This window comes from Gymnoscopelus microlampas (assembly GCF_963454915.1).
Source record: "Gymnoscopelus microlampas genome assembly, chromosome: 19".
Classification (NCBI taxonomy): Eukaryota; Metazoa; Chordata; class Actinopteri; order Myctophiformes; family Myctophidae; genus Gymnoscopelus; species Gymnoscopelus microlampas.
Window position 1 is genome coordinate 33,846,613 of NC_139956.1, and position 20,835 is coordinate 33,867,447.

Sequence of the window (20,835 nt, forward strand, 5' to 3'; positions counted from 1 at the left end):
TCACTTGTAACAAAGTAATATAATGTAACACAAACGTAGTTCAACACATTACTTGCCGCATAATGTAATATTGCAACATACTGCATTACTTTGAATTGACAGTAATATGTGCTATAAAATGTTATAATAACAGTAATGCGTGTTTTACCAATAGCAAACATTGACCCATCTATAGCCACTGAGACTCAGAGACAACTTCATATGTTGACATTGAAACCAGACACACATTGGTTGAGTTTACTCATCAAATAAATAAGAAAAGAAGCATCCCTTCACTGAGGTTTGTGTGCGTTTAGTAGGTGTGTGTGTGTGTGTGTGTGTGTGTGTGTGTGTGTGTGTGTGTGTGTGTGTGTGTGTGTGTGTGTGTGTGTGTGTGTGTGTGTGTACACAGTTTAGTTACCAGCACCAAAAAACTGCACTTCATTGTATTTCTAAATAAATATATGAACAAAACCAAAATAAATACAATAGAAATAGATACTTTACATGGAATCAGGTTAGTCTCAATGTCATTCTCTCTCTCTAAACTGACACCCCCCCCCCCTCCCCAAAAAAAGAAAAGAGAGAAAGAAAAGGAAAAATCCAAAAGGCTACTCACAAACTGAAATTACATGATGCAACAATCACTAACATGTTTAAAGCCACATTCTGGAATTGTTTGTAATTGGGTTTTCAAGAAGAGGTTCTTGACCAATTGAACTGAAACATAAGGTGAAAAAAAACTAAAAACTAAACACTAATGCATAAAAATATTATGCATTAATTAAATATATAGAATGATATTGATATATATAACGTATATGTTTTAACCTGTCATATATTGTCCGTAATTAGATCAATTGGTCAATTTAAGAGTACAAAATAAAAAATAAAATAAAACATCTTTAAGTTCCATTCATGGAGCTGACCTTTCATTTGCGTCCTGATTAAGGAGTGGGGCTTTAACTCTGTAACCAAAAACAGTAACAACTTTAAAGTTTCACTTGGTGATTTCTACTGGAATCCCACAGAGATTATAAGTATCCCAACGATAAATGAAAGAACAACAAACTCATTTTGTTTTTATATTCTATGATGTTGTGGCATCTAGAAACCCTATTGACCAAGAAGCTTTATGTCAGTGGTTCTCAGAGTGGGGTCCAGGGTTCTTTGGTTCCAAATGGACCCTTAAATGTCTGTAACTCTGACAGTTACTGTATGAAGGTCTTTAAACTAAGGTTTGAGAACCACTGTGCTAGATACAACTATGTCATTTGTCTAAATTATCTTTTAAGTTACCTTTAAAGTTCACTTTGTTCGGTTTTGGTAGAATCTTCCTTTATGTAAAAATAAATAAATAAATATATGAAAGTGGCAAAAACAGGAAATTGATCATAGGCCACGCCCCTCAACGTCCTGGTGATTTTGGAGTACTTCAGATGAGATGTGTGTTATGGTGACAGTTCGTTTTGTACATTCTCATATTCTGTTTGTTTTCACGTGACATATTTGGATGTTTGTGTGTCTTTTAATCTCACCTGCACAAATAAGTAACTAGCTTCTTTGAGGTTCTCTCTCTCTCAAACACGCACGCACACACGCGCACACACACACACACACACACACACACACACACACACACACACACACACACACACACACACACACACACACACACACACACACACACACACACGCACACACACACGTTCAGTTATGTCTTAGGGGAAAGGTCAAAGGTCAGACATCATAGTCCGGGAGGGCCGAGTAGGTGATCCCGCCCACAGACGGCGGGCTGGAGTGGAGGGGGAGGAGCCAACAGAACACTGAACCTGAGAGAGAGAGAGAGAGAGAGAGAGAGAGAGAGAGAGAGAGTCAAGTCATAAAAATGCCCAACCCCTAATAGTTCATCGACCTAATAAATGTAATCAATTATAAAAAAAATATTGATAATCAACAATTTGATAAAATAATCAATTAACAACCGATCCCTATTTTGGACATGTCATTATAGGCAAAAGGAATTTCATAAACAAATCTGCCATTTTCACTATTTTAGCATGACACCATGTGCGACTACGTATAAAATAACACATAAGTGTTTAATTGATTCCCTCATACAGAATATATCTATTTTTTATAAACTTTTTTTAAACGTGCTTCTCGATTATTTGATTAATCGAAAAAGTATTCAATAGGATAATTAGCAAGAAAATAATCAACAATCCCTAACACACACACACACACACACACACACACACACACACACACACACACACACACACACACACGCACACACACCTCGTCCGAACACCTCTCTCAGCAGGGCGATCTTGGGCTTGCGTTTGTGCAGGGGGGCGTGGTGGGGGGGCTGCGGGGAGGAAGAGGAGGGAGGAGAGGAGGATCCTCTGTCCTTCATCATCAACCGGTTCTTCATCTGCTCAATGGGAGTCTCATCTGTTATTATTGACACCAGCTAGAGAGAGAGAGAGACAGAGAGACAGAGAGACAGAGACACAATAACCAAACTAAATGAGTAAATGAATGCCCTACTTGATCATACTACAGCATCACACAAACGTGACAGATCCACAAGCTTGAAACTGAGCTTGTAGATCTGCTATTTTTAACTTGAATCCTGAAAAGTAACAGTTTTGGACATAATGATGCGGTTTCCAACCGACAGAGACGATATTCAGTGTGTTGGATTACTTATTAGGGCTGGACAATTAACCGAAAATATATCGAAACCGATGTTTAGAAGTAATAACCGACTCATGTATTGGCTCATGTACAAGCAGGTTTTTTTTTTCGATGTATTGGAAAACACCAATACATTGAAATTATGAAATCATGTTTTTCACAAAAGATGAATAGAATCCAATGGCTTGCTTGACAATCAAACAAAGCACGCCGCACGGTATGCCTTGGAAAATGGTCAACAGAAAAAGTCAAGATTACTGTGGATAAAACATGCTAGAATTCTGCTGTGTGGCTCCCTTCTGCCACCTAGTGGTTACTGTCAGGTACTAACTGTCATCAGTGTTATGCCGCTTGGGTGGCACGGTGGTAAAAGTGCCTGCCCGCCACTGCGGAGGTTGAGGGTTCGAATCCACCGCGCAGCATCCCGCTTTGTCGAGCGTCTCTATGCGAACACAATTGTCCCGTGTTCGGGGGAGGGAAACCGGACGGGGAGGAGGGTGATATTTGTCACGACACATACTCCTACAGGGTGGGGGCGGAGCCTGGCAGCAGGGAGTGTTGGGGCGGGAGGAGTAGGACGAAGGCTCTACGTCCTCCCGGCGGGGGCTCCTCACTGGCAGGTGAGTCGGTAGGATACAACAGCAGTGACGTGTGTGGGGAGGAAATAATTGGCATAACGACCAAATTGGGTCCGAAATAGTGGTGAAAGAATGCAAAGAAACTAGTGTGTGTGTGTGTGTGTGTGTGTGTGTGTGTGTGTGTGTGTGTGTGTGTGTGTGTGTGTGTGTGTGTGTGTGTGTGTGTGTGTGTGTGTGTGTACCTGGTCGTAGAAAATGACCATGACAAACACGCCAAACAGAACCGACTCCACCAGCAGTATGATGTAGTGAGCACTGAGAGAGAGAGAGAGAGTGAGGTAAATCACTTCTGCATTGCATTTGCATCTAACTACAATTCAACTCTGTTTTTAATCAAACATCATATCCTAAACACAGGTTTCAGCTCAGCACTCCTGTAGTAAAACATTATGAAACTTCTTGACCAGTGGTTTAATGTGACAGCGTTTCAGTGGTTTACTTGTTTCCATGTCAGAGGTTTCAGCAGCATGAAGAGCAGTCTCTCTTCATCCTACTCACACTATCAGGTGCTTGCTGGGCGACGTCTCTTCTCCTTCTTTCTCTCCGTCTCCCTCTCTCTCGTTTCGTATCCTCCACACCCACGCAGACACCACCAGTATCATGGAGTACAGGCTGGCCATGCCTAGAGAGAGAGAGTGAGACAGACAGAGACAGATGCAGGAGCTATTAGTTGAGCCTAGTCCACAGGTTATTATAGTTAACGAAAACTAACAAAATAACGAAAACTAAAATTGAAAAGATATTTTCGTTAACTGAAATAAATAAAAACTACAATTAAAAAAAAAAAACGATGGCTGAAACTGTATTGTGTTTACACAACTAACTAAAACAAACTGAAATGATAGACAAAATGCCCATAGTTTTCGTTCGCGTCAATCTATATTAGCTTAATCTGTAAATGAATATATTTCAATGCTATTTTTCTTTAGTTTTTATTACACAATACTTAGTCTGGCCCTTTTCAATCCTGCGCCTGACTTATTTGTTAAAAGCATTATCAAAAATAAAAACGAATACAAACCAGCAAATCCGCTCTGGAAAATAATTAAAAAGAACTGAATTAGAAGGAAAAACATCTAAACTAACTAAAACTAAACTAAAATGAAAAATCCCAAACTATTATAACCTCGGTCCACACCAATGACTTGCGATGCAACCAAACCATTGCAATACGTTGCAGAGAGAAATTGCAGCGGTCTGAATTGCCTCGTTGCAGTATTGAGAGTTGTAACTCCTTGCATTGCAAATAATTGGTGTGGACTGGGCTAGGTCTTTGCTCAGACTGCAGACTATTTGCAAGTGATCAGATCGGATTTGAGTATTCGGGACATCATCGACCTGTCGGCATTGGTTGCTGAACAGCATGAACAGTAGTAATCAGCAGGCTATGAATGTGAACTCACCCGTGTAGAAGAGAAACTGGATGAAATACTTCTGGTTCAACTCTCCTACACAGTTGTTGATCCTGGAAGAGACACACAAACACGATCACATCCTGCTCACTAAAAACAACATTACCACATCATGCTCATGCACACACACACACCATTCATGCACAAACAAATAAACACACACGCAGGCACGTACACACACAATGTTGAGAATGTCAGGTTGGCTGTCGCGGAAGAGAAGAGAAGAGAAGAGAAGAGAAGAGAAGAGAAGAGAAGAGAAGAGAAGAGAAGAGAAGAGAAGAGAAGAGAAGAGAAGAGAAGAGAAGATTAGTCACCCCATGGAGACTTGAATTCATGGATATTTTCTAGTTTTTGTCGCAATCCTAAACCAATAATACCAACAAAAAAAAAACATATCCATGAATTCAAGTCTCCATGGGGTGACTAATCGATAGAAAAAAAGTAAGTAAGTAAGTACCGTTTTTTGGGTGAACTCTCCCTTAAGACCTGGAACTGTGTCATTTTTAGATTTGAGCTAAAAAGCATTATTTTACAATTTGGCTATTCAAAAATAGCAGATATACAAGCTCGTAGCGCGGCACCGAGTGCCGCGCTACGAGCTTGTATATCTGCTATTTTTGAAAAATCGTGAAAATGTGTGCAAATCTTTGAATATGTATATTTTTAAAGCGAACATTTTTAACTCAAATCGTTGCTTCTGGGGGTCCCTGGAACAACATATTTTGATGGGGGTCCGCGGCCAAATACATATCATTTTGGGGGTCCTTGACATGAAAAAGATTGAGAACCACTGATATAGAAACATACGTTTTTTAGAAAACTGTTGAGATTTAGGAGACATGTAGAACCGGCTTCAGGTCTCAATGGGTTAAAGGGAGCATGACATAGAGTAGAGTAGAGATGAAAGCAGAGGACAGGGCGATGAACGGCGGTCGGACCAGGGACAGTGGTGGTCCGTGAGGTTAAGAAGGAGAAGAATAGAGTAGAGTAGAGATTTAAAGGACAGGGCGATGAGCGGCGGTCGTACCAGGGACAGTGGTGGTCCATGCGTCGTATGCACCTCTGACACACCCTGCAGTGGTGGGCTCTGGGTGGTCTGTAGGTCTCACAGCGGCTGCACACCGTCCAGCCTTCACAGCCCTAAAGGGAACGAAACACCTCCAATTGTTATTTGTATTTGCTTTTTAACTCATTAAAACCAGGAAAGCGTCCGTGTCATATTAGAATTAAGCTAAATAGCGACATGCGTTTTTTTTCAGAAAACTCTTAGGATTTAGAAGGCATTTTGTTGCCGTCGGGCATATTCTAACTTTTTGTGTTTTTGTTTTGTAGATTAACACCCTACTTGATCATACTACACTGTCACACAACAGTATCAAATGTAGCGAATCTACAAGCTCTAACTCTAACTGTGTGTGTGAGTGTGAGTGTGAGTGTGAGTGTGAGTGTGAGTGTGTGTTGTGTGTGTGTGTGTGTTGTCTGTCTGTCTTGTACATACAGTAAGTAGAGCACCATCTTACTTCAAACTTGGCGTGTATATCGCATTATCGCAAGTGGGAATTCCGTCGAACGGGCAGTTGTCCATTACGGACAAAAGGACATTGGGGGATCTCTATATGTTGCTTTAAGACGTGATCAATCAGACTAATTGATTTGGTCAATTATAAAACGGAAAATGTTGATTCATTGATTTTACATTTAAAAGCATGCTTCAAGATTATTCCATTAATCAAACAACTAATTAAATAAATTATTCCTACTAATTATAGACCTACTTCCAGTGGTGGACAGTAACGGAGTAAATGTACTTGAGTGCTGTACTTGAGTACAGATTCTGAGGATCCGTACTTTACTTGAGTATTAGATTTTTTTGATACTTATTACTCTTACTTGACTACATTTCCAAGAAAAATAGGTAGCACTTTACAATAATGACCCGTTATAAAGCATTTATAAACGTTTATAAGTAGTTTGTAGACTATTAACAAATCATTAACAACCTGTTTGTTGACATTCGTAAATGATTACTAAAACCTTTATAACTACAGTTACAAATCATTTATAAAGTATTAGTAAGTAGTGAACTATTCATTAATAAGCCATTTATATACATCTGTAAAAGATTATTAAATAATTCGTAACGACCCATTCTAAAGCATCTATAAACGTTTATAAGCAGTTTGTAGACTATTAACAAATCATTAACAACCTGTTTATTGACATTCGTAAATGATTACTAAAACCTTTATAACTACGGTTACAAATCATCTATAAAGGTATGTTATGACTATTCATGAATAAGACATGTATAATATATCTGTAAATGATTATCAAATCATTTGTAACTGATGTTACATAATATATACAAGCTATTGGTAGCTTGTTCATGTTTAACATATGCTTTGTTAAACATTCCTAAAGTATCTATAAATCCTTAATACATGTTATTATGTGCCCTATAGTAAAGTGAAGACAGTTCATCATTTACAACTGTCTGTTAATGTGTTTGTTCATGTTTAACATGCTTTGTAAAACATTCCTAAAATATCTAAGACTATGCATTATTATACTCTACCAGGAAGGCTGTACTTGTCAGCCATCTGTTAGCTCAATGGGTTGAGACGCAGTATTCATGATCCAGAGGCCATGAGTTCAAATCCCACTGATGTCATTCCTATGATCCTTTCCTTTGCAAACTGGCTTCCAGAAGATCAACTGAAAACTACCAGGAAGGCTATATTTGTCATCCAACTGTTAGCTCAATGGGTTGAGACGCAGTATACATGATCCAGAGGCCATGAGTTCAAATCCCATTGATGTCTTTCTATGATTCTTTCCTTTGCAGACTGGCTTCCAGAAGATCAACTGAAAACTATCAGGAAGGCTGTACTTGTCAGCCATCTGTTAGCTCAATGGGTTGAGACGCAGTATTCATGATCCAGAGACCATGAGTTCAAATCCCATTGATGTCTTTCCTTTGCAGACTGGCTTCCAGAAGATCAACTGAAAACTACCAGGAAGGCTATATTTGTCATCCAACTGTTAGCTCAATGGGTTGAGACGCAGTATACATGATCCAGAGGCCATGAGTTCAAATCCCATTGATGTCTTTCCTATGATTCTTTCCTTTGCAGACTGGCTTCCAGAAGATCAACTGAAAACTACCAGGAAGGCTGTACTTGTCAGCCATCTGTTAGCTCAATGGGTTGAGACGCAGTATTCATGATCCAGAGGCCATGAGTTCAAATCCCATCGATGTCTTTCCTATGATTCTTTCCTTGAGTGGGTTCGATTCCGAGTCATGTGTCCCCGGTAACTTGGGGCAACGGATAAATTGACTGATATTCTTCGTGATGCTTCCCTTTGCAGAATAACTTCTAGAAAAACAAGTTAAAACCATCAGAAAACCTGTAACTCTCAGCCAACAGCATAGCTCAACTGGTAGAGCGTCTGTCCAATAACATGACTTGACTTGAGTGGGTTCGATTCCCACTCAAGACAAGTGTCCCCGGTAACTTGGGGCAACGGATAAATTGACTGATATCCGTAGAATAACTTGTTGGTGACTGGATTTGAACCAGGACACTCCTACAAGTTATTCTACGGATATCAGTCAATTTATCCGCTGCTCCAATTTACCGGGGACTTGACATTAGTGGGAATCGAACCCAGGACCGCTCGGTCCTGGGTTGAACTGGATTTGAACCAGCACACTCCTACAAGTTATTCTACGGATATCAGTCAATTTATCCGTTGCCCCAAGTTACCTGGGACACTTGACTCGAGTGGGAATCGAACCCACTCAAGTCAAGTCATGTTATTGGACAGACGCTCTACCAGTCGAGCTATGCTGTTGGCTGAGAGTTACAGGTTTCCTGGTGGTTTTAACTTGTTTTCTAGAAGTTAGTCTGCAAAGGGAAGCAGCACTAAGGATATCAGTCAATTTATCCGTTGCCCCAAGATACCGGGGACACTTGACTCGAGTGGGAATCGAACCCACTAATGTCAAGTCAAGTCATGTTATTGGACAGACGCTCTACCAGTTGAGCTATGCTGTAGGCTGAGAGTTACAGGTTTCCTGGTGGTTTTAACTTGTTTTTCTAGAAGTTAGTCTGCAAAGGGAAGTATCACTAAGGATATCAGTCAATGTATCCGTTGCCCCAAGTTACCGGGGACACTTGACTAGAGTGGGAATCGAACCCACTCAAGTCAAGTCAAGTCATGTTATTGGACAGACGCTCTACCAGTCGAGCTATGCTGTTGGCTGAGAGTTACAGGTTTCCTGGTGGTTTTAACTTGTTTTTCTAGAAGTTAGTCTGCAAAGGGAAGCATCACTAAGGATATCAGTCAATTTATCCGTTGCCCCAAGTTACCGGGGACACTTGACTCGAGTGGGAATCGAACCCACTCAAGTCAAGTCAAGTCATGTTATTGGACAGACGCTCTACCAGTTGAGCTATGCTGTTGGCTGAGAGTTACAGGTTTCCTGGTGGTTTTAACTTGTTTTTCTAGAAGTTAGTCTGCAAAGGGAAGCATCACTAAGGATATCAGTCAATTTATCCGTTGCCTCAAGTTACCGAGGACACTTGACTCGAGTGGGAATCGAACCCACTCAAGTCAAGTCATGTTATTGGACAGACGCTCTACCAGTTGAGCTATGCTGTTGGCTGAGAGTTACAGGTTTCCTGGTGGTTTTAACTTGTTTTTCTAGAAGTTATTCTGCAAAGGGAAGCATCACGAAGGATATCAGTCAATTTATCCGTTGCCCCAAGTTACCGGGGACACATGACTCGGAGTGGGAATCTAACCCACTCAAGTCAGGTCAAGTCATGTTATTGGACAGACGCTCTACCAGTTGAGCTAAGCTGTTGGCTGAGAGTTACAGGTTTCCTGGTGGTTTTAACTTGTTTTTCTAGAAGTTAGTCTGCAAAGGGAAGCATCACTAAGGATATCAGTCAATTTATCCGTTGCCTCAAGTTACCGGGGACACTTGACTCGAGTGGGAATCTAACCCACTCAAGTCAAGTCAAGTCATGTTATTGGACAGACGCTCTACCAGTTGAGCTAAGCTGTTGGCTGAGAGTTACAGGTTTCCTGGTGGTTTTAACTTGTTTTTCTAGAAGTTAGTCTGCAAAGGAAAGCATCACAGTAAAGACACCAGTGGGATTTGAACTCATGGCCTCTGGATCATGTATACTGCGTCTCAACCCATCGAGCTAACAGATGGCTGATAAGTACAGCCTTCCTGGTAGTTTTCAGTTGATCTTCTGGAAGCCAGTCTGCAAAGGAAAGAATCATAGGAAAGACATCAATGGGATTTGAACTCATGGCCTCTGGATCATGTATACAGCGTCTCAACCCATTGAGCTAACAGATGGCTGACAGGTAAAGCCTTCCTGGTAGTTTTCAGTTGATCTTCTGGAAGCCAGTCTGCAAAGGAAAGATTCATAGGAAAGACATCAATGGGATTTGAACTCATGGCCTCTGGATCATGAATACTGCGTCTCAACCCATTGAGCTAACAGATGGCTGACAAGTACAGCCTTCCTGGTAGAGTATAATAATGCATAGTCTTAGATATTTTAGGAATGTTTTACAAAGCATGTTAAACATGAACAAACACATTAACAGACAGTTGTAAATGATGAACTGTCTTCACTTTACTATAGGGCACATAATAACATGTATTAAGGATTTATAGATACTTTAGGAATGTTTAACAAATCATATGTTAAACATGAACAAGCTACCAATAGCTTGTATATATTATGTAACATCAGTTACAAATGATTTAATAATCATTTACAGATGCATTATACATGTATTATTCATGAATAGTCATAAAATACCTTTATAGATGATTTGTAACCGTAGTTATAAAGGTTTTAGTAATCATTTACAAATGTCAATAAACAGGTTGTTAATGATTTGTTAATAGTCTACAAACTGCTTACAAACGTTTATAGATGCTTTAGAATGGGTCGTTACAAATGATTTAATAATCTTTTACAGATGTATATAAATGGCTTATTCATGAATAGTTCACTACTTACTAATACTTTATAAATGATTTGTAACTGTAGTTATAAAGGTTTTAGTAATCATTTACGAATGTCAACAAACAGGTTGTTAATGATTTGTTAATAGTCTACAAACTACTTATAAACGTTTATAAATGCTTTATAACGGGTCATTATTGTAAAGTGCTACCGAAAAATATTTTACTTTTACTCGAGTACATTTCTAGGAAGGCTGTATAGTACTGAGTACTTTTAAGCCCACTCCACATCCACACCAATGATTCGCCATGCAACTCATTGCAACATGGAACTACTTGCAACGGGACCGTACCTATGTTCCCCAGGTTCTATGTTCCCCGCAAAAAAGGTTCTATGTTCCCCACTTACCAAAAAAGGTTCTATGTTCCCTGGGTTCTATGTTCCCCTTTTACCTAAAAAATCGCACCCTGTGTGAAGGAAGCGGTGCCTTTGATGAGTGGCCTCCTGGTGGCGCTATAATAGGGCGGGGCGGGGCTTCAGCAATCAATGCTCGTCCCTATTGGTGGTGTAGGTCCACATACCAAATTTGGACTTGCTGGCATGCGAACTGGAGTTATAGCTGTGTAAAGCGCTGTTTAAAGCCAGTGGCCTCCTGGTGGCGCTATAATAGGGCGGGGCGGGGCTTCAGCAGTCAATGCTCGTCCCTATTGGTGGTCTAAGTCCACATACCAAATTTGGACTTGCTGGCATGCTGCGAACTGGAGTTATAGCTGTTTAAAGCCCGTGCTCAAACGGACATAACGGACAAACGGACAAACGGACAAACGGACAAACGGACAAACGGACATACGGACGGACATAGTCAAGTGTAGAGCGGCTGGCACCGCTAAAAAAGGTTCTATGTTCCCCACTTACCCAAAAAAGGTTCTATGTTCCCCATTAACAAAAAAAAGGTTCTATGTTCCCCGCTCACCCAAAAATGCAGGACACATACATTTTTTATTTCCAATTATTAATAACATCTCTGAACACACAACTGAACATAATGGGGATAAATTACTATCAGAAACTTGCCCGCCTTTGCCCCCCTTTCCCCTGGCGGCCATCTTGGTGATATAGAGCACCTTGTAGCAACTCATAATGTAATAACGGCGTAATAACAGTTCATAATATAATAAACTAAATGTCATAAAAGCTCATAATATAATAAAATCATGAGCGGTAGCGCAATAACGGGTTTTTGCATAATATAATAACGTAGTAATTTGTTACATTAAGATTTTTTTTAAATAATTGTTTTTGGCTTTATCTGCCTTTTATTAGATAGTATACAGTAGTCTGAGAGGAAATGGGGAGAGAGAGATGGAAGTGACACGCAGCAAAGTCCGTCAGGATCGGGAGTCGAACCCGCGCCACGCTGTGCCCGGACCACCACGCCAGCTGTCCGGGCCATAACTGCTCAAATTGTTGAGAAAAGTGTTACATCTTATAATCAGTATCAGTATCATGGTCAGTGTCATAGTCAGCATCATGCTCAGTTTCATGGCAAGTGTCAGTATCATGTTAGTATCATGGTCAGTATCATGTCAGTATCATGTCATTATCGTGTCAGTATCATGTTAGTATCATGGTCAGTATCATGTCAGTATCATGTCAGTATCATGTCAATATCATGTCAGTATCATGTCAGTATCATGGTAGTATCATGGTCAGTATCATGGTCAGTATCATGGTCAGTATAATTGTAGTATCATGGTCAGTATCATGTCAGTATCATGTCAGTATCATGTCAGTATCATGTCAGTATCATGGTAGCATCATGGTCAGTATCATGGTCAGTATCATGGTCAGTAACATGGTCAGTATCATGGTCAGTATCATGGTCAGTATCATGGTAGGTGATGATTGACAGACAGAATTGCTCAGTAGCACCCCTCTGCCCAAAAGGACGTTTTGGTATTGCAGCTAAAAAAGCTTAGAATGACAGACAGTCAGATTGTGAGAAAAAATATGTGGATGTTTTTTTAGGCTTACAACCTGTTTAATACGTATTAGGGGGCAATATTTATATATAATATATATTTTTTACATTCATGGTGTATCCCCTTTAAGCTTGTATAATTGTCTCCGCCAGGCCGAAAGGCATGGCGAGAGATTATGTTTTACCCCCTCCCCTGTCTGTCTGTCCGTCCGTCCGTCCGTCCGTGTGTGTGTCCTGTCCGTGTGTTACCAGCTAATCTCCGGCACCATTGGCCCGCTCGCTGCGAAACTGCGCACACACACTCCCTCGATACCAAATTTGCCCCAAATTTTTCACATGGGCCTGTTATAGCGCCACCAGGAGGCCGATTTGTGCAAAACCCATTTTTTGACATTACTCCTACAGATTTTATCCAAACGTCATGCACAGTATCTCTATAGTCATGTGATCATTGGCTAAGGTTGGCTTCCAAAGTTTGCAGGATTGGTCCGTTTTGAACAAAATGCCTCGAATCATGAACGCAGCTTTCAATTTCCATGAAATTTCACACAAACATTCCCACTAGGCCGAGGCAGAAATGCAACCCCTTTCACATTGGCCTGTTATAGCGCCACCAGCAGGTCTAATTCAGCAAAACACATTTTTGGAACAAAATGCCTCAAATCATGAATGCAGTGTCCCATTGAAAGGCCTAAGAAGAAATGCCACCCTTTTCACATTGGCCTATTATACCGCCACCAGGAGGCCACCATAACGTACCTGACCTGGCGGAGACCTGTACTCTGAGGAGCACCTTTTTATATGCTTTATAAATTAAGCACTTTGAAACTGAAGATGATGGCCAATGTTGATGATAGTAAAAATGATAATAATATCGTATCGATATCGTGAGCCCAATATCGTGTATCGTATCATACGTATCGTGAAATTAATGTTGTGACACCCCTAAATAGATTTTGAGTCATTTCAAAGAAGTTTTCAAAACATGATATTTTGACACTTTAAAAACTGAAAAATTACAAATAACTAATGGGTATAAATACATGTATTTAAACCTTTTTAAATGTCTCACCATTTCCTGCATTTGTGGGTGAGCGGGGAACATAGAACCTTTTTTTGGTTGAGTGGGGAACATAGAACCTTTTTTTGGATGAGTGGGGAACATAGAACCCTTTTTTGGTTGAGTGGGGAACATAGAACCTGGGGAACATAGAACCTTTTTTGGGGGAAGTGGGGAACATAGAACCTGGGGAACATAGAACCTGGGGAACATAGGGATGACCCCCTTGCAACTACTTGTCTTGCAACCATTTCCCCCAATGGCAGTTGCAAGGAGTTGCATTGGTGCGGTTGACCTTAAAACGGGTTTGTTGCAAGGAGTTGCGACTAATTGCATTGGTGCGGTTTGGCCTTTAGGTTGGCTGTTTTCTTGTCTTCCCTAAAATGCAATTGGCCTAACTTCTGCTCTCACACTGGCCGTGTTTCTGTCTTCCCCCTCCGCTCGCCTCTTTGTTACATCTTGTATGGGTGTATAGGAGTAGAAGTATTTAGTTCTGGTTCCTCAGTCTTTTCTATGTTTTTATATGGTGTTTCTGCAGGCTTTGTATAACATAGTGGTTCTGCAAGCACATCAGTGCATGCAGTGCTGTGCTGGTTTCAGTGCCGAGTTACAAGGTCCTATAAATTCATTGTGAAAACATTACAGCAATTCATTGATCTAAAAATTAAGAAATGTACTTTTACTTTTACTTGTACTTTAAGTATTTTTCAAAGCATGTACTTTGGAATACTTAAAGTATATTTAAAAGCAATGAATTTTTTACTCTTACTTGAGTAACATTTTGACTGAGCTACTTTTACTTATAGTGGAGTAAATTTGACCAAGGAGTTGCTGTACTCTTACTCAAGTACTGGGGTCGAGTACTTCGTCCGCCTCTGCCTACTTCATGCACTGATATCTTATCTTAATAACAGAGCACAGCAGGGAACAACTGGTAACGTGCCATATTGGCCTGTTGGTAAGATTTGCTGGCTTGTAAAACAGTGAAAATGGGTTTAGAAAATAAATTCTCTTTTCTTCCCCTGGAAACTGCATTTCACAACAGCTTCATCACTGCCCCTCTCAGGCCATGTACACAGCGCCACAAAACCCCGATACTTCGCAATAACATCATTTTAGAACCCAACAACGGCTCAACGTGGGCTTGGCTCATAAATAGTGATTATTCCATAAATACAGTCGTTATTCCATGAATACAGTCACGCACACAACCATAAGTGCAGACAGAAAATCGAACTACTGTAGTCACGCCGGTCATTCAGTCATAAAGACATGATTTGCAGTGACAGCTCCAATCACGGTGGCTGAGTATCTGTTGCAGAGACCAGTGTTGCCATGTCGGCAACTTTGGGGTCGTTTCTCTGTAAAATCGCTTGTAAATATCGGTAGTTGCGGATTGCGTTTTTTTTTTGGCTCGTTTCTAAAGTGCAGTTGCTTGTTTGGGCTTGTGTCCGAATGTTGTTTAAACCAGTGAAATATTTTCACGTCAAGGACCCCCCAAATTAATATGTATTTGTCCACAAACCCCCTCCCCCCCTCTTCTGAACCCATAGAAGATTTGTGTGGATTTGAAAATATTCACCTTTTTTCCAAGATTTTTCTTTGAAAATAGCAGATCTACAAGCTCACTGTGAGCTTTTAGATTGGCTATTTTCAAATAGCCAGTGTATATAGGGTTAGAGTGCTCATGTGGCCTAGTAGGACTTCGCATCTTTTGGGCTTGTTTTCATAGACAACACTGGCAGAGACTCACCCGTTCGTTCATCCGGGACGACTGCGACCGAAGGTCTGAGAAGTCTATGGCCGTCTCTGGGAGAGGCACCATACCTTTACACACACGTGATTAGTTAACATGGTAGTTAAACAATCAATCAAAAATAGCAAAACTAGCGGATCTACAAGCTTGTAGATTGGCTATTCCCAAAGATATGCACAAGCAATTGCATATGGCACACACACACACACACACACACACACACACACACACACACACGCAGACACACACACTAACCTGGGTCAGTGAAGACAGCTTTGGAGTGGCAGGCCAGCAGCAGCAGTAGTATCCCATTAAATACTGACGCATGGAGAGTACACCACACACTGACACAACACACACACACACACACACACACACACACACACACACACACACACACACACACACACACACACACACACACACACACAGTTAGATCCAAGATGACCTAAACACTTTTTAGGCTTAATTGTGCTTTTGAATCAAACAATTTTAATAAGAGCATACAGTATAAGAGATAAGAGATGGATAGATACGACAGACAGACAGACAGACAGACAGACAGACAGACAGACAGACAGACAGACAGACAGACAGACAGACAGACAGACAGAGGATGTCAAAAAGAGAGAGAGAAGAGAGAGAGAGAGAGAGAGAGAGAGAGAGAGAGAGAGAGAGAGAGAGAGAGAGAGAGAGAGAGAGAGAGAATATTTGCGATTAGGCAATTATGAAATAATTGTGAGAGGCCAAATAAAATATTTTTTTTTAAAGGACATGTAGGCCTATATATACCAAAGAAGATCACATGAGAAAATTATGAAATAAAAAAAAAAAAAAACACCTGCTGTCAATGTCACAATTGACTCAGCTTATAACCACAGCCAGTGTTTTGAAACCTAACTCTGTCAACAACACACGAGATGCCTTCATAGACCGCAAACTAACATAATCAAATTACACGTTTTCCAAATGTGCATAATCTGGGCTGAATATAGGCAATTATCTCTCATATTATGAATGATGGTGGTGACACCGATATACAGTTACTTACATGTAGTTACATCAGTTACTATCCAACCTATATCTATTAGCGTCCTTATTTATTTTGTATTATCTAATTTCGTCTCTATTGAAAATGCAAAAACACTTGAGTCTAACATTACAAAATAAATAAATAAAAACAATTTTAGCCTACATAAACAATAATTGTCTGTTTTATGTAGCCCGTTATTGTTTTAATGTATTTAAACGCGCGCCTTGATAAATATTATCAAGGCGCGCCTTGATAAACATTATCAAGGCGCGCACATACCTACCAGCGTCTGTTTATTATGGGGACGCAGCGTGGATAAATAAACAACACGCGCGCGCGCGCGCGCACACACACACACACACACACACACGCACACACCGATGCTCGTCGGGGTGTGTGTGTATATTCCGTCCCAGGGACCTTTAAACCAGACGAATAGAGCAGACAGGTACCTTCCAGAGTAGGCGGGCAGCAGGACATACTGGATCACCACGTAGTCCGCGTAGAGCACGCTGAAGTAGGTGAGGATGAGGCAGATGAAGCCGCAGGGATCTCTCCTACAGCGCAGGGACGCCATGTTCTGAGGACCGTGACGTCCATTGGTGACGTCCCCGGCCCGGCCGTCGGTTCTTCCGGGTGAGGAGGTGACGTTGGAGGAGGAGTAGCCATGGTTCACATGATGACGCTCGTCTGTCACAAGCGTCATGGCGCTACTTGTTCCTGTGTTTTGAGAATTTTACATTTACAACCAGCACATCTACATAAACGTTCAGATTTCAAATATAACCGGCTGAGCCCACGGCCACCATGGATGTAACAAGTTAAAGCGCATGGGTTTAAGTACCCGTATTTTCCGTATTGTTCAATAAGAAGCTTTTTAATCCGATCGCCGGCCATTTTTATTAAAAGAATAATCAATTATTATGTATCAGGGTGCAATACACCTCCCAACCGATAAGGGCGCGTAGTTGAAAGCATAAGGGAAAAAAATCGAAGAAAATGGCCGGCAATCGGATTAAAAAGCTTTTTATTGAACAATACGGAAGATACGGGTACTTAGACCCATGCGCTTTAACTTGTAACATCCGTGGCCGTGGGTAAAGCACTTTATATTTGAAATTTGAACGTTTATGTAGATGTACGGGTTGTAAATGTAAAATTTTCAAAAAGCAGGAACAAGTAACGCCATGACTGTCATGGTATGACAGTCATGTTTAGCCCTGGATCCAGAGCGGTTCTCTCTAACTCACTGCCAGCCGCGCTGCTCTGCTCATAGACCGAAAATCTTACACTCTCCGTCTTTAGTAAAAAATAAACAAAACTATTTCGCTTCTCACCGAAACAAAGGTAGTTTTGTGTTATTGAAAGTCTATTCTCCAGGGTGGAACGCCTCTCAGCACCCCACCTTCTCTGTATAATACACTTTTTTTGCGGGCAGAAAATAAAATATGTCCACCAGTTGGAAATTATTTTATTCACTCCACTGCGCCCTCTACAGATCTGGTCAATATAAATGACCATTGATCAGATCTGTAGAGGGCGCAGTGGAGTAAATACAATAATTAAAAAACAACAACAACAGAGCATTAGACAACAAAACAGAAACAACTACAACAACCAAATCAACCAAACAATGTCAACTATGACAAAACAAGTAAACAAAGGCAAACTAAATAATAAAGAATGGATCATTCAGAAATATCAATGTCATAATTGTGGTGATAGTATTGGTCTACACAATATATTGAGAATAATGTGTTATCATAAGTTAAATATTAAGTAGTATTCATAATTCCATTCATTATAAACATATATTATGTACTCGCATCATTTTTCACATTAGATCAGGGTTCTTCAACGTTCTGGCCAAAGACCCCTTAGCTGAGAGAGAGATGAAGCAGTACCCCCACCTCATAAAATTGTGTTGCAGATTAAACCTTTTCATATATTTCATAGATAGCTTCATAGACTTGTTTGACAGTACTATTCATTAGTGTTGTAATAGTAGTGTGATCATTTCATCAATTAAAATACCAATTTTGAATGCCACATTCGTAATTTAGTAAAGAAGCTAAATCTCAAGCTATGGTTTTACTTTAGTTAGTTTTTTTTGTTGCCAAGACAACTAATTCTGTGTTTGGTTCGTCATTTCAGTCCCCTGCAGCCAGAAACTGGAACAATAGTTTTAAACTGGACACTTTAATCCCAAAATTGTCTCTTAAAGACTTGTGAACATTCTCAAAGAAAAAATGTTGCTGTGCTTGTCAGACCTGCTTGTTGTTGTCTATTAAATGTAACCTATCGCCTTGAATATTTCAGAAATATTTCAGTTTATTGATTCATTCTATTTATAGATACCCCCCCCCCCCCCCCCCTCTTTAGTGATTAATAGCCTACTGCTTTGCTTTTTGTTTTTAAACTGCATGTTGGTCTCTTTTGGCCCCTATCCCCCTATCCCTCAAGAAGATTAAGATTGTATTCTTGTCTACCTGGTTAAATAAATGTTTTAAATGGGAAAAAAAGAAGAAATAAAATGTCGAGGCGTTCCTCCTTTTACTGGACTATGGTTATCTGATTCATTGTACATCATGCATGCCTCTGCCAAATGCTTGTACTGGCTACCACCAGTCTCTCTCACTCACACACACACACACACACACACACACACACACACACACACACACACACACACACACAGACACAGACACAGACACAGACACAGACACAGACACAGACACAGACACGCACACGCACCCACACACACGACACGCACGCACGCACACACACACACACACACACACACACACACACACACACACACACACACACACACACACACACACACACACACACACACAGGTCATTTTGTCCAATCTGTAGGCAGATGAGTATGTTAATACAATATAACTTATATGCTACAAATATGCCTAACACACTAGAGAAGACTGTATAAAGTATACAGATAGCTGTTGTTGTTTTTATGGTTAATTTCTCTTCCCCTTGCCCCCCCCCCCTTCTTCTTCTTCTTCCCTTTCTCTCTTTATGGAAATAACAAAAACGATGGCGCTTGTACACAAACAAACTTCACCCACTGTTTTACCCCTGTAAACCTGTGATGTGACAATAAAGTTGCCATGTGGGCACCAATACAGTGTGGGCACCAGACCTCGCAAGACATGGGCACCTTTTAGTAAAATAGGCCTGATCCTAATCCTAACCTCAGTAAAACTATGCCTATACAGCTAACCTTCACCTCAAAGAACTACGCCTATACCTTAACCTCAAACTAATATTACATTTGTCAGAACATGTTTTGGATGTAGTTGCATTGCATTCCAGTAATACCCATGCCAGTATTCCCGTTTTGGTGCTTGGATGTCCCCTATAGTGCCCACTCTTCCAAGGCCTAAATTCAAACTTAGCCTAGTTATAGCTTAAATGGCTTAAAAAAAAGCAATTTAACCCATTTAGCCGGGAAAGTATCTGTCATTTTTAGATTTCTTTGGCTATTCAAAAATAGCAGATATACAAGCTCATAGCGCGGCACCGAGTGCCGCGCTATGAGCTTGTAGATCTGCTATTTTTTTTTATGTGAAAATTTGTGCAAATCTTTAAATATATGTATATATATATACATTTTTAAAATATATTCAAAGCTTTGCACTCATTTTCACGATTTTTCAAAAAAAATAGCAGATCTACAAGCTCATAGCACGGCACGCTTGTATATCTGCTATTTTTGAATAGCCAAAGAAATCTAAAATGACAGAGACACTTTCCCAGATTGAATGTGTTTAAGCTATAACTAGGCTAAGTTTGAATTTAGTATGAGGTGGTGCAACTGGCCCCTGGTGCCTACTCTGTTTTGGTGCCCACATTTCCCTATAGTGCCCACTCTGTACAAGCTTGTACATCTGCTATTTTTGAAAATGTTTGAAAAATCTCAAAATCTCTCTCTTTTTTATTTATTTTTTAAGTACCACAAATCTTCTCTTCTGGGGGTCCCTGGCACAAACACTAGGAAATACACTAGTATTGAGCCCTGAGGGACTCCGGTATATATATGGGGTTGAAGTGGATAAAATAGATGATAAATGTGTACTAGTAGAGACAGATAGAAGTGTGACAGTACCACAACGTAGCCACAAAGGGGCGCTAGTCTGACACGCAACAGAAACAACTCACACACACGCACGCACGCGCGCACACATGTACACACAAACAATACCCCAAAAAAACAATTCTCTCTCTCTCTCTCTCTCTCTCTCTCTCTC

The 20,835-nt window shown here is 40.4% G+C and overlaps 1 protein-coding gene across 1 annotated transcript; it reads right to left on the reverse strand.

The window, feature by feature from the left end:
- Positions 1 to 1,656: 1,656 nt before the first annotated feature.
- Positions 1,657 to 17,144, reverse strand: LOC311035243 (palmitoyltransferase ZDHHC3). Its single transcript, XM_084043336.1, has 9 exons — positions 17,014 to 17,144; positions 15,784 to 15,872; positions 15,526 to 15,599; positions 5,760 to 5,872; positions 4,724 to 4,785; positions 3,819 to 3,942; positions 3,503 to 3,575; positions 2,281 to 2,455; positions 1,657 to 1,811 (listed from the first exon to the last, which is right to left on the reverse strand). The coding sequence occupies exons 1-9, from the start codon at positions 17,136 to 17,138 to the stop codon at positions 1,720 to 1,722; spliced, it is 927 nt and encodes a 308-aa protein (XP_083899462.1). The 5' UTR covers positions 17,139 to 17,144; the 3' UTR covers positions 1,657 to 1,719.
- Between the last annotated feature and the right edge of the window lie 3,691 nt (positions 17,145 to 20,835).

Excerpts from the sequence above, each read along its gene's own strand:
- LOC311035243 (XM_084043336.1), bottom strand. The coding sequence starts at position 17,138 with ATGGCGTCCCTGCGCTGTAGGAGAGATCCCTGCGGCTTCATCTGCCTC. Across the intron at positions 15,873-17,013 it reads CTGCCCGCCTACTCTGGAAG|TGTGTGGTGTACTCTCCATG; the intron begins GTACCTGTCTGC and ends GTGTTGTGTCAG. Across the intron at positions 15,600-15,783 it reads AGCTGTCTTCACTGACCCAG|GTATGGTGCCTCTCCCAGAG; the intron begins GTTAGTGTGTGT and ends GTGTGTGTAAAG.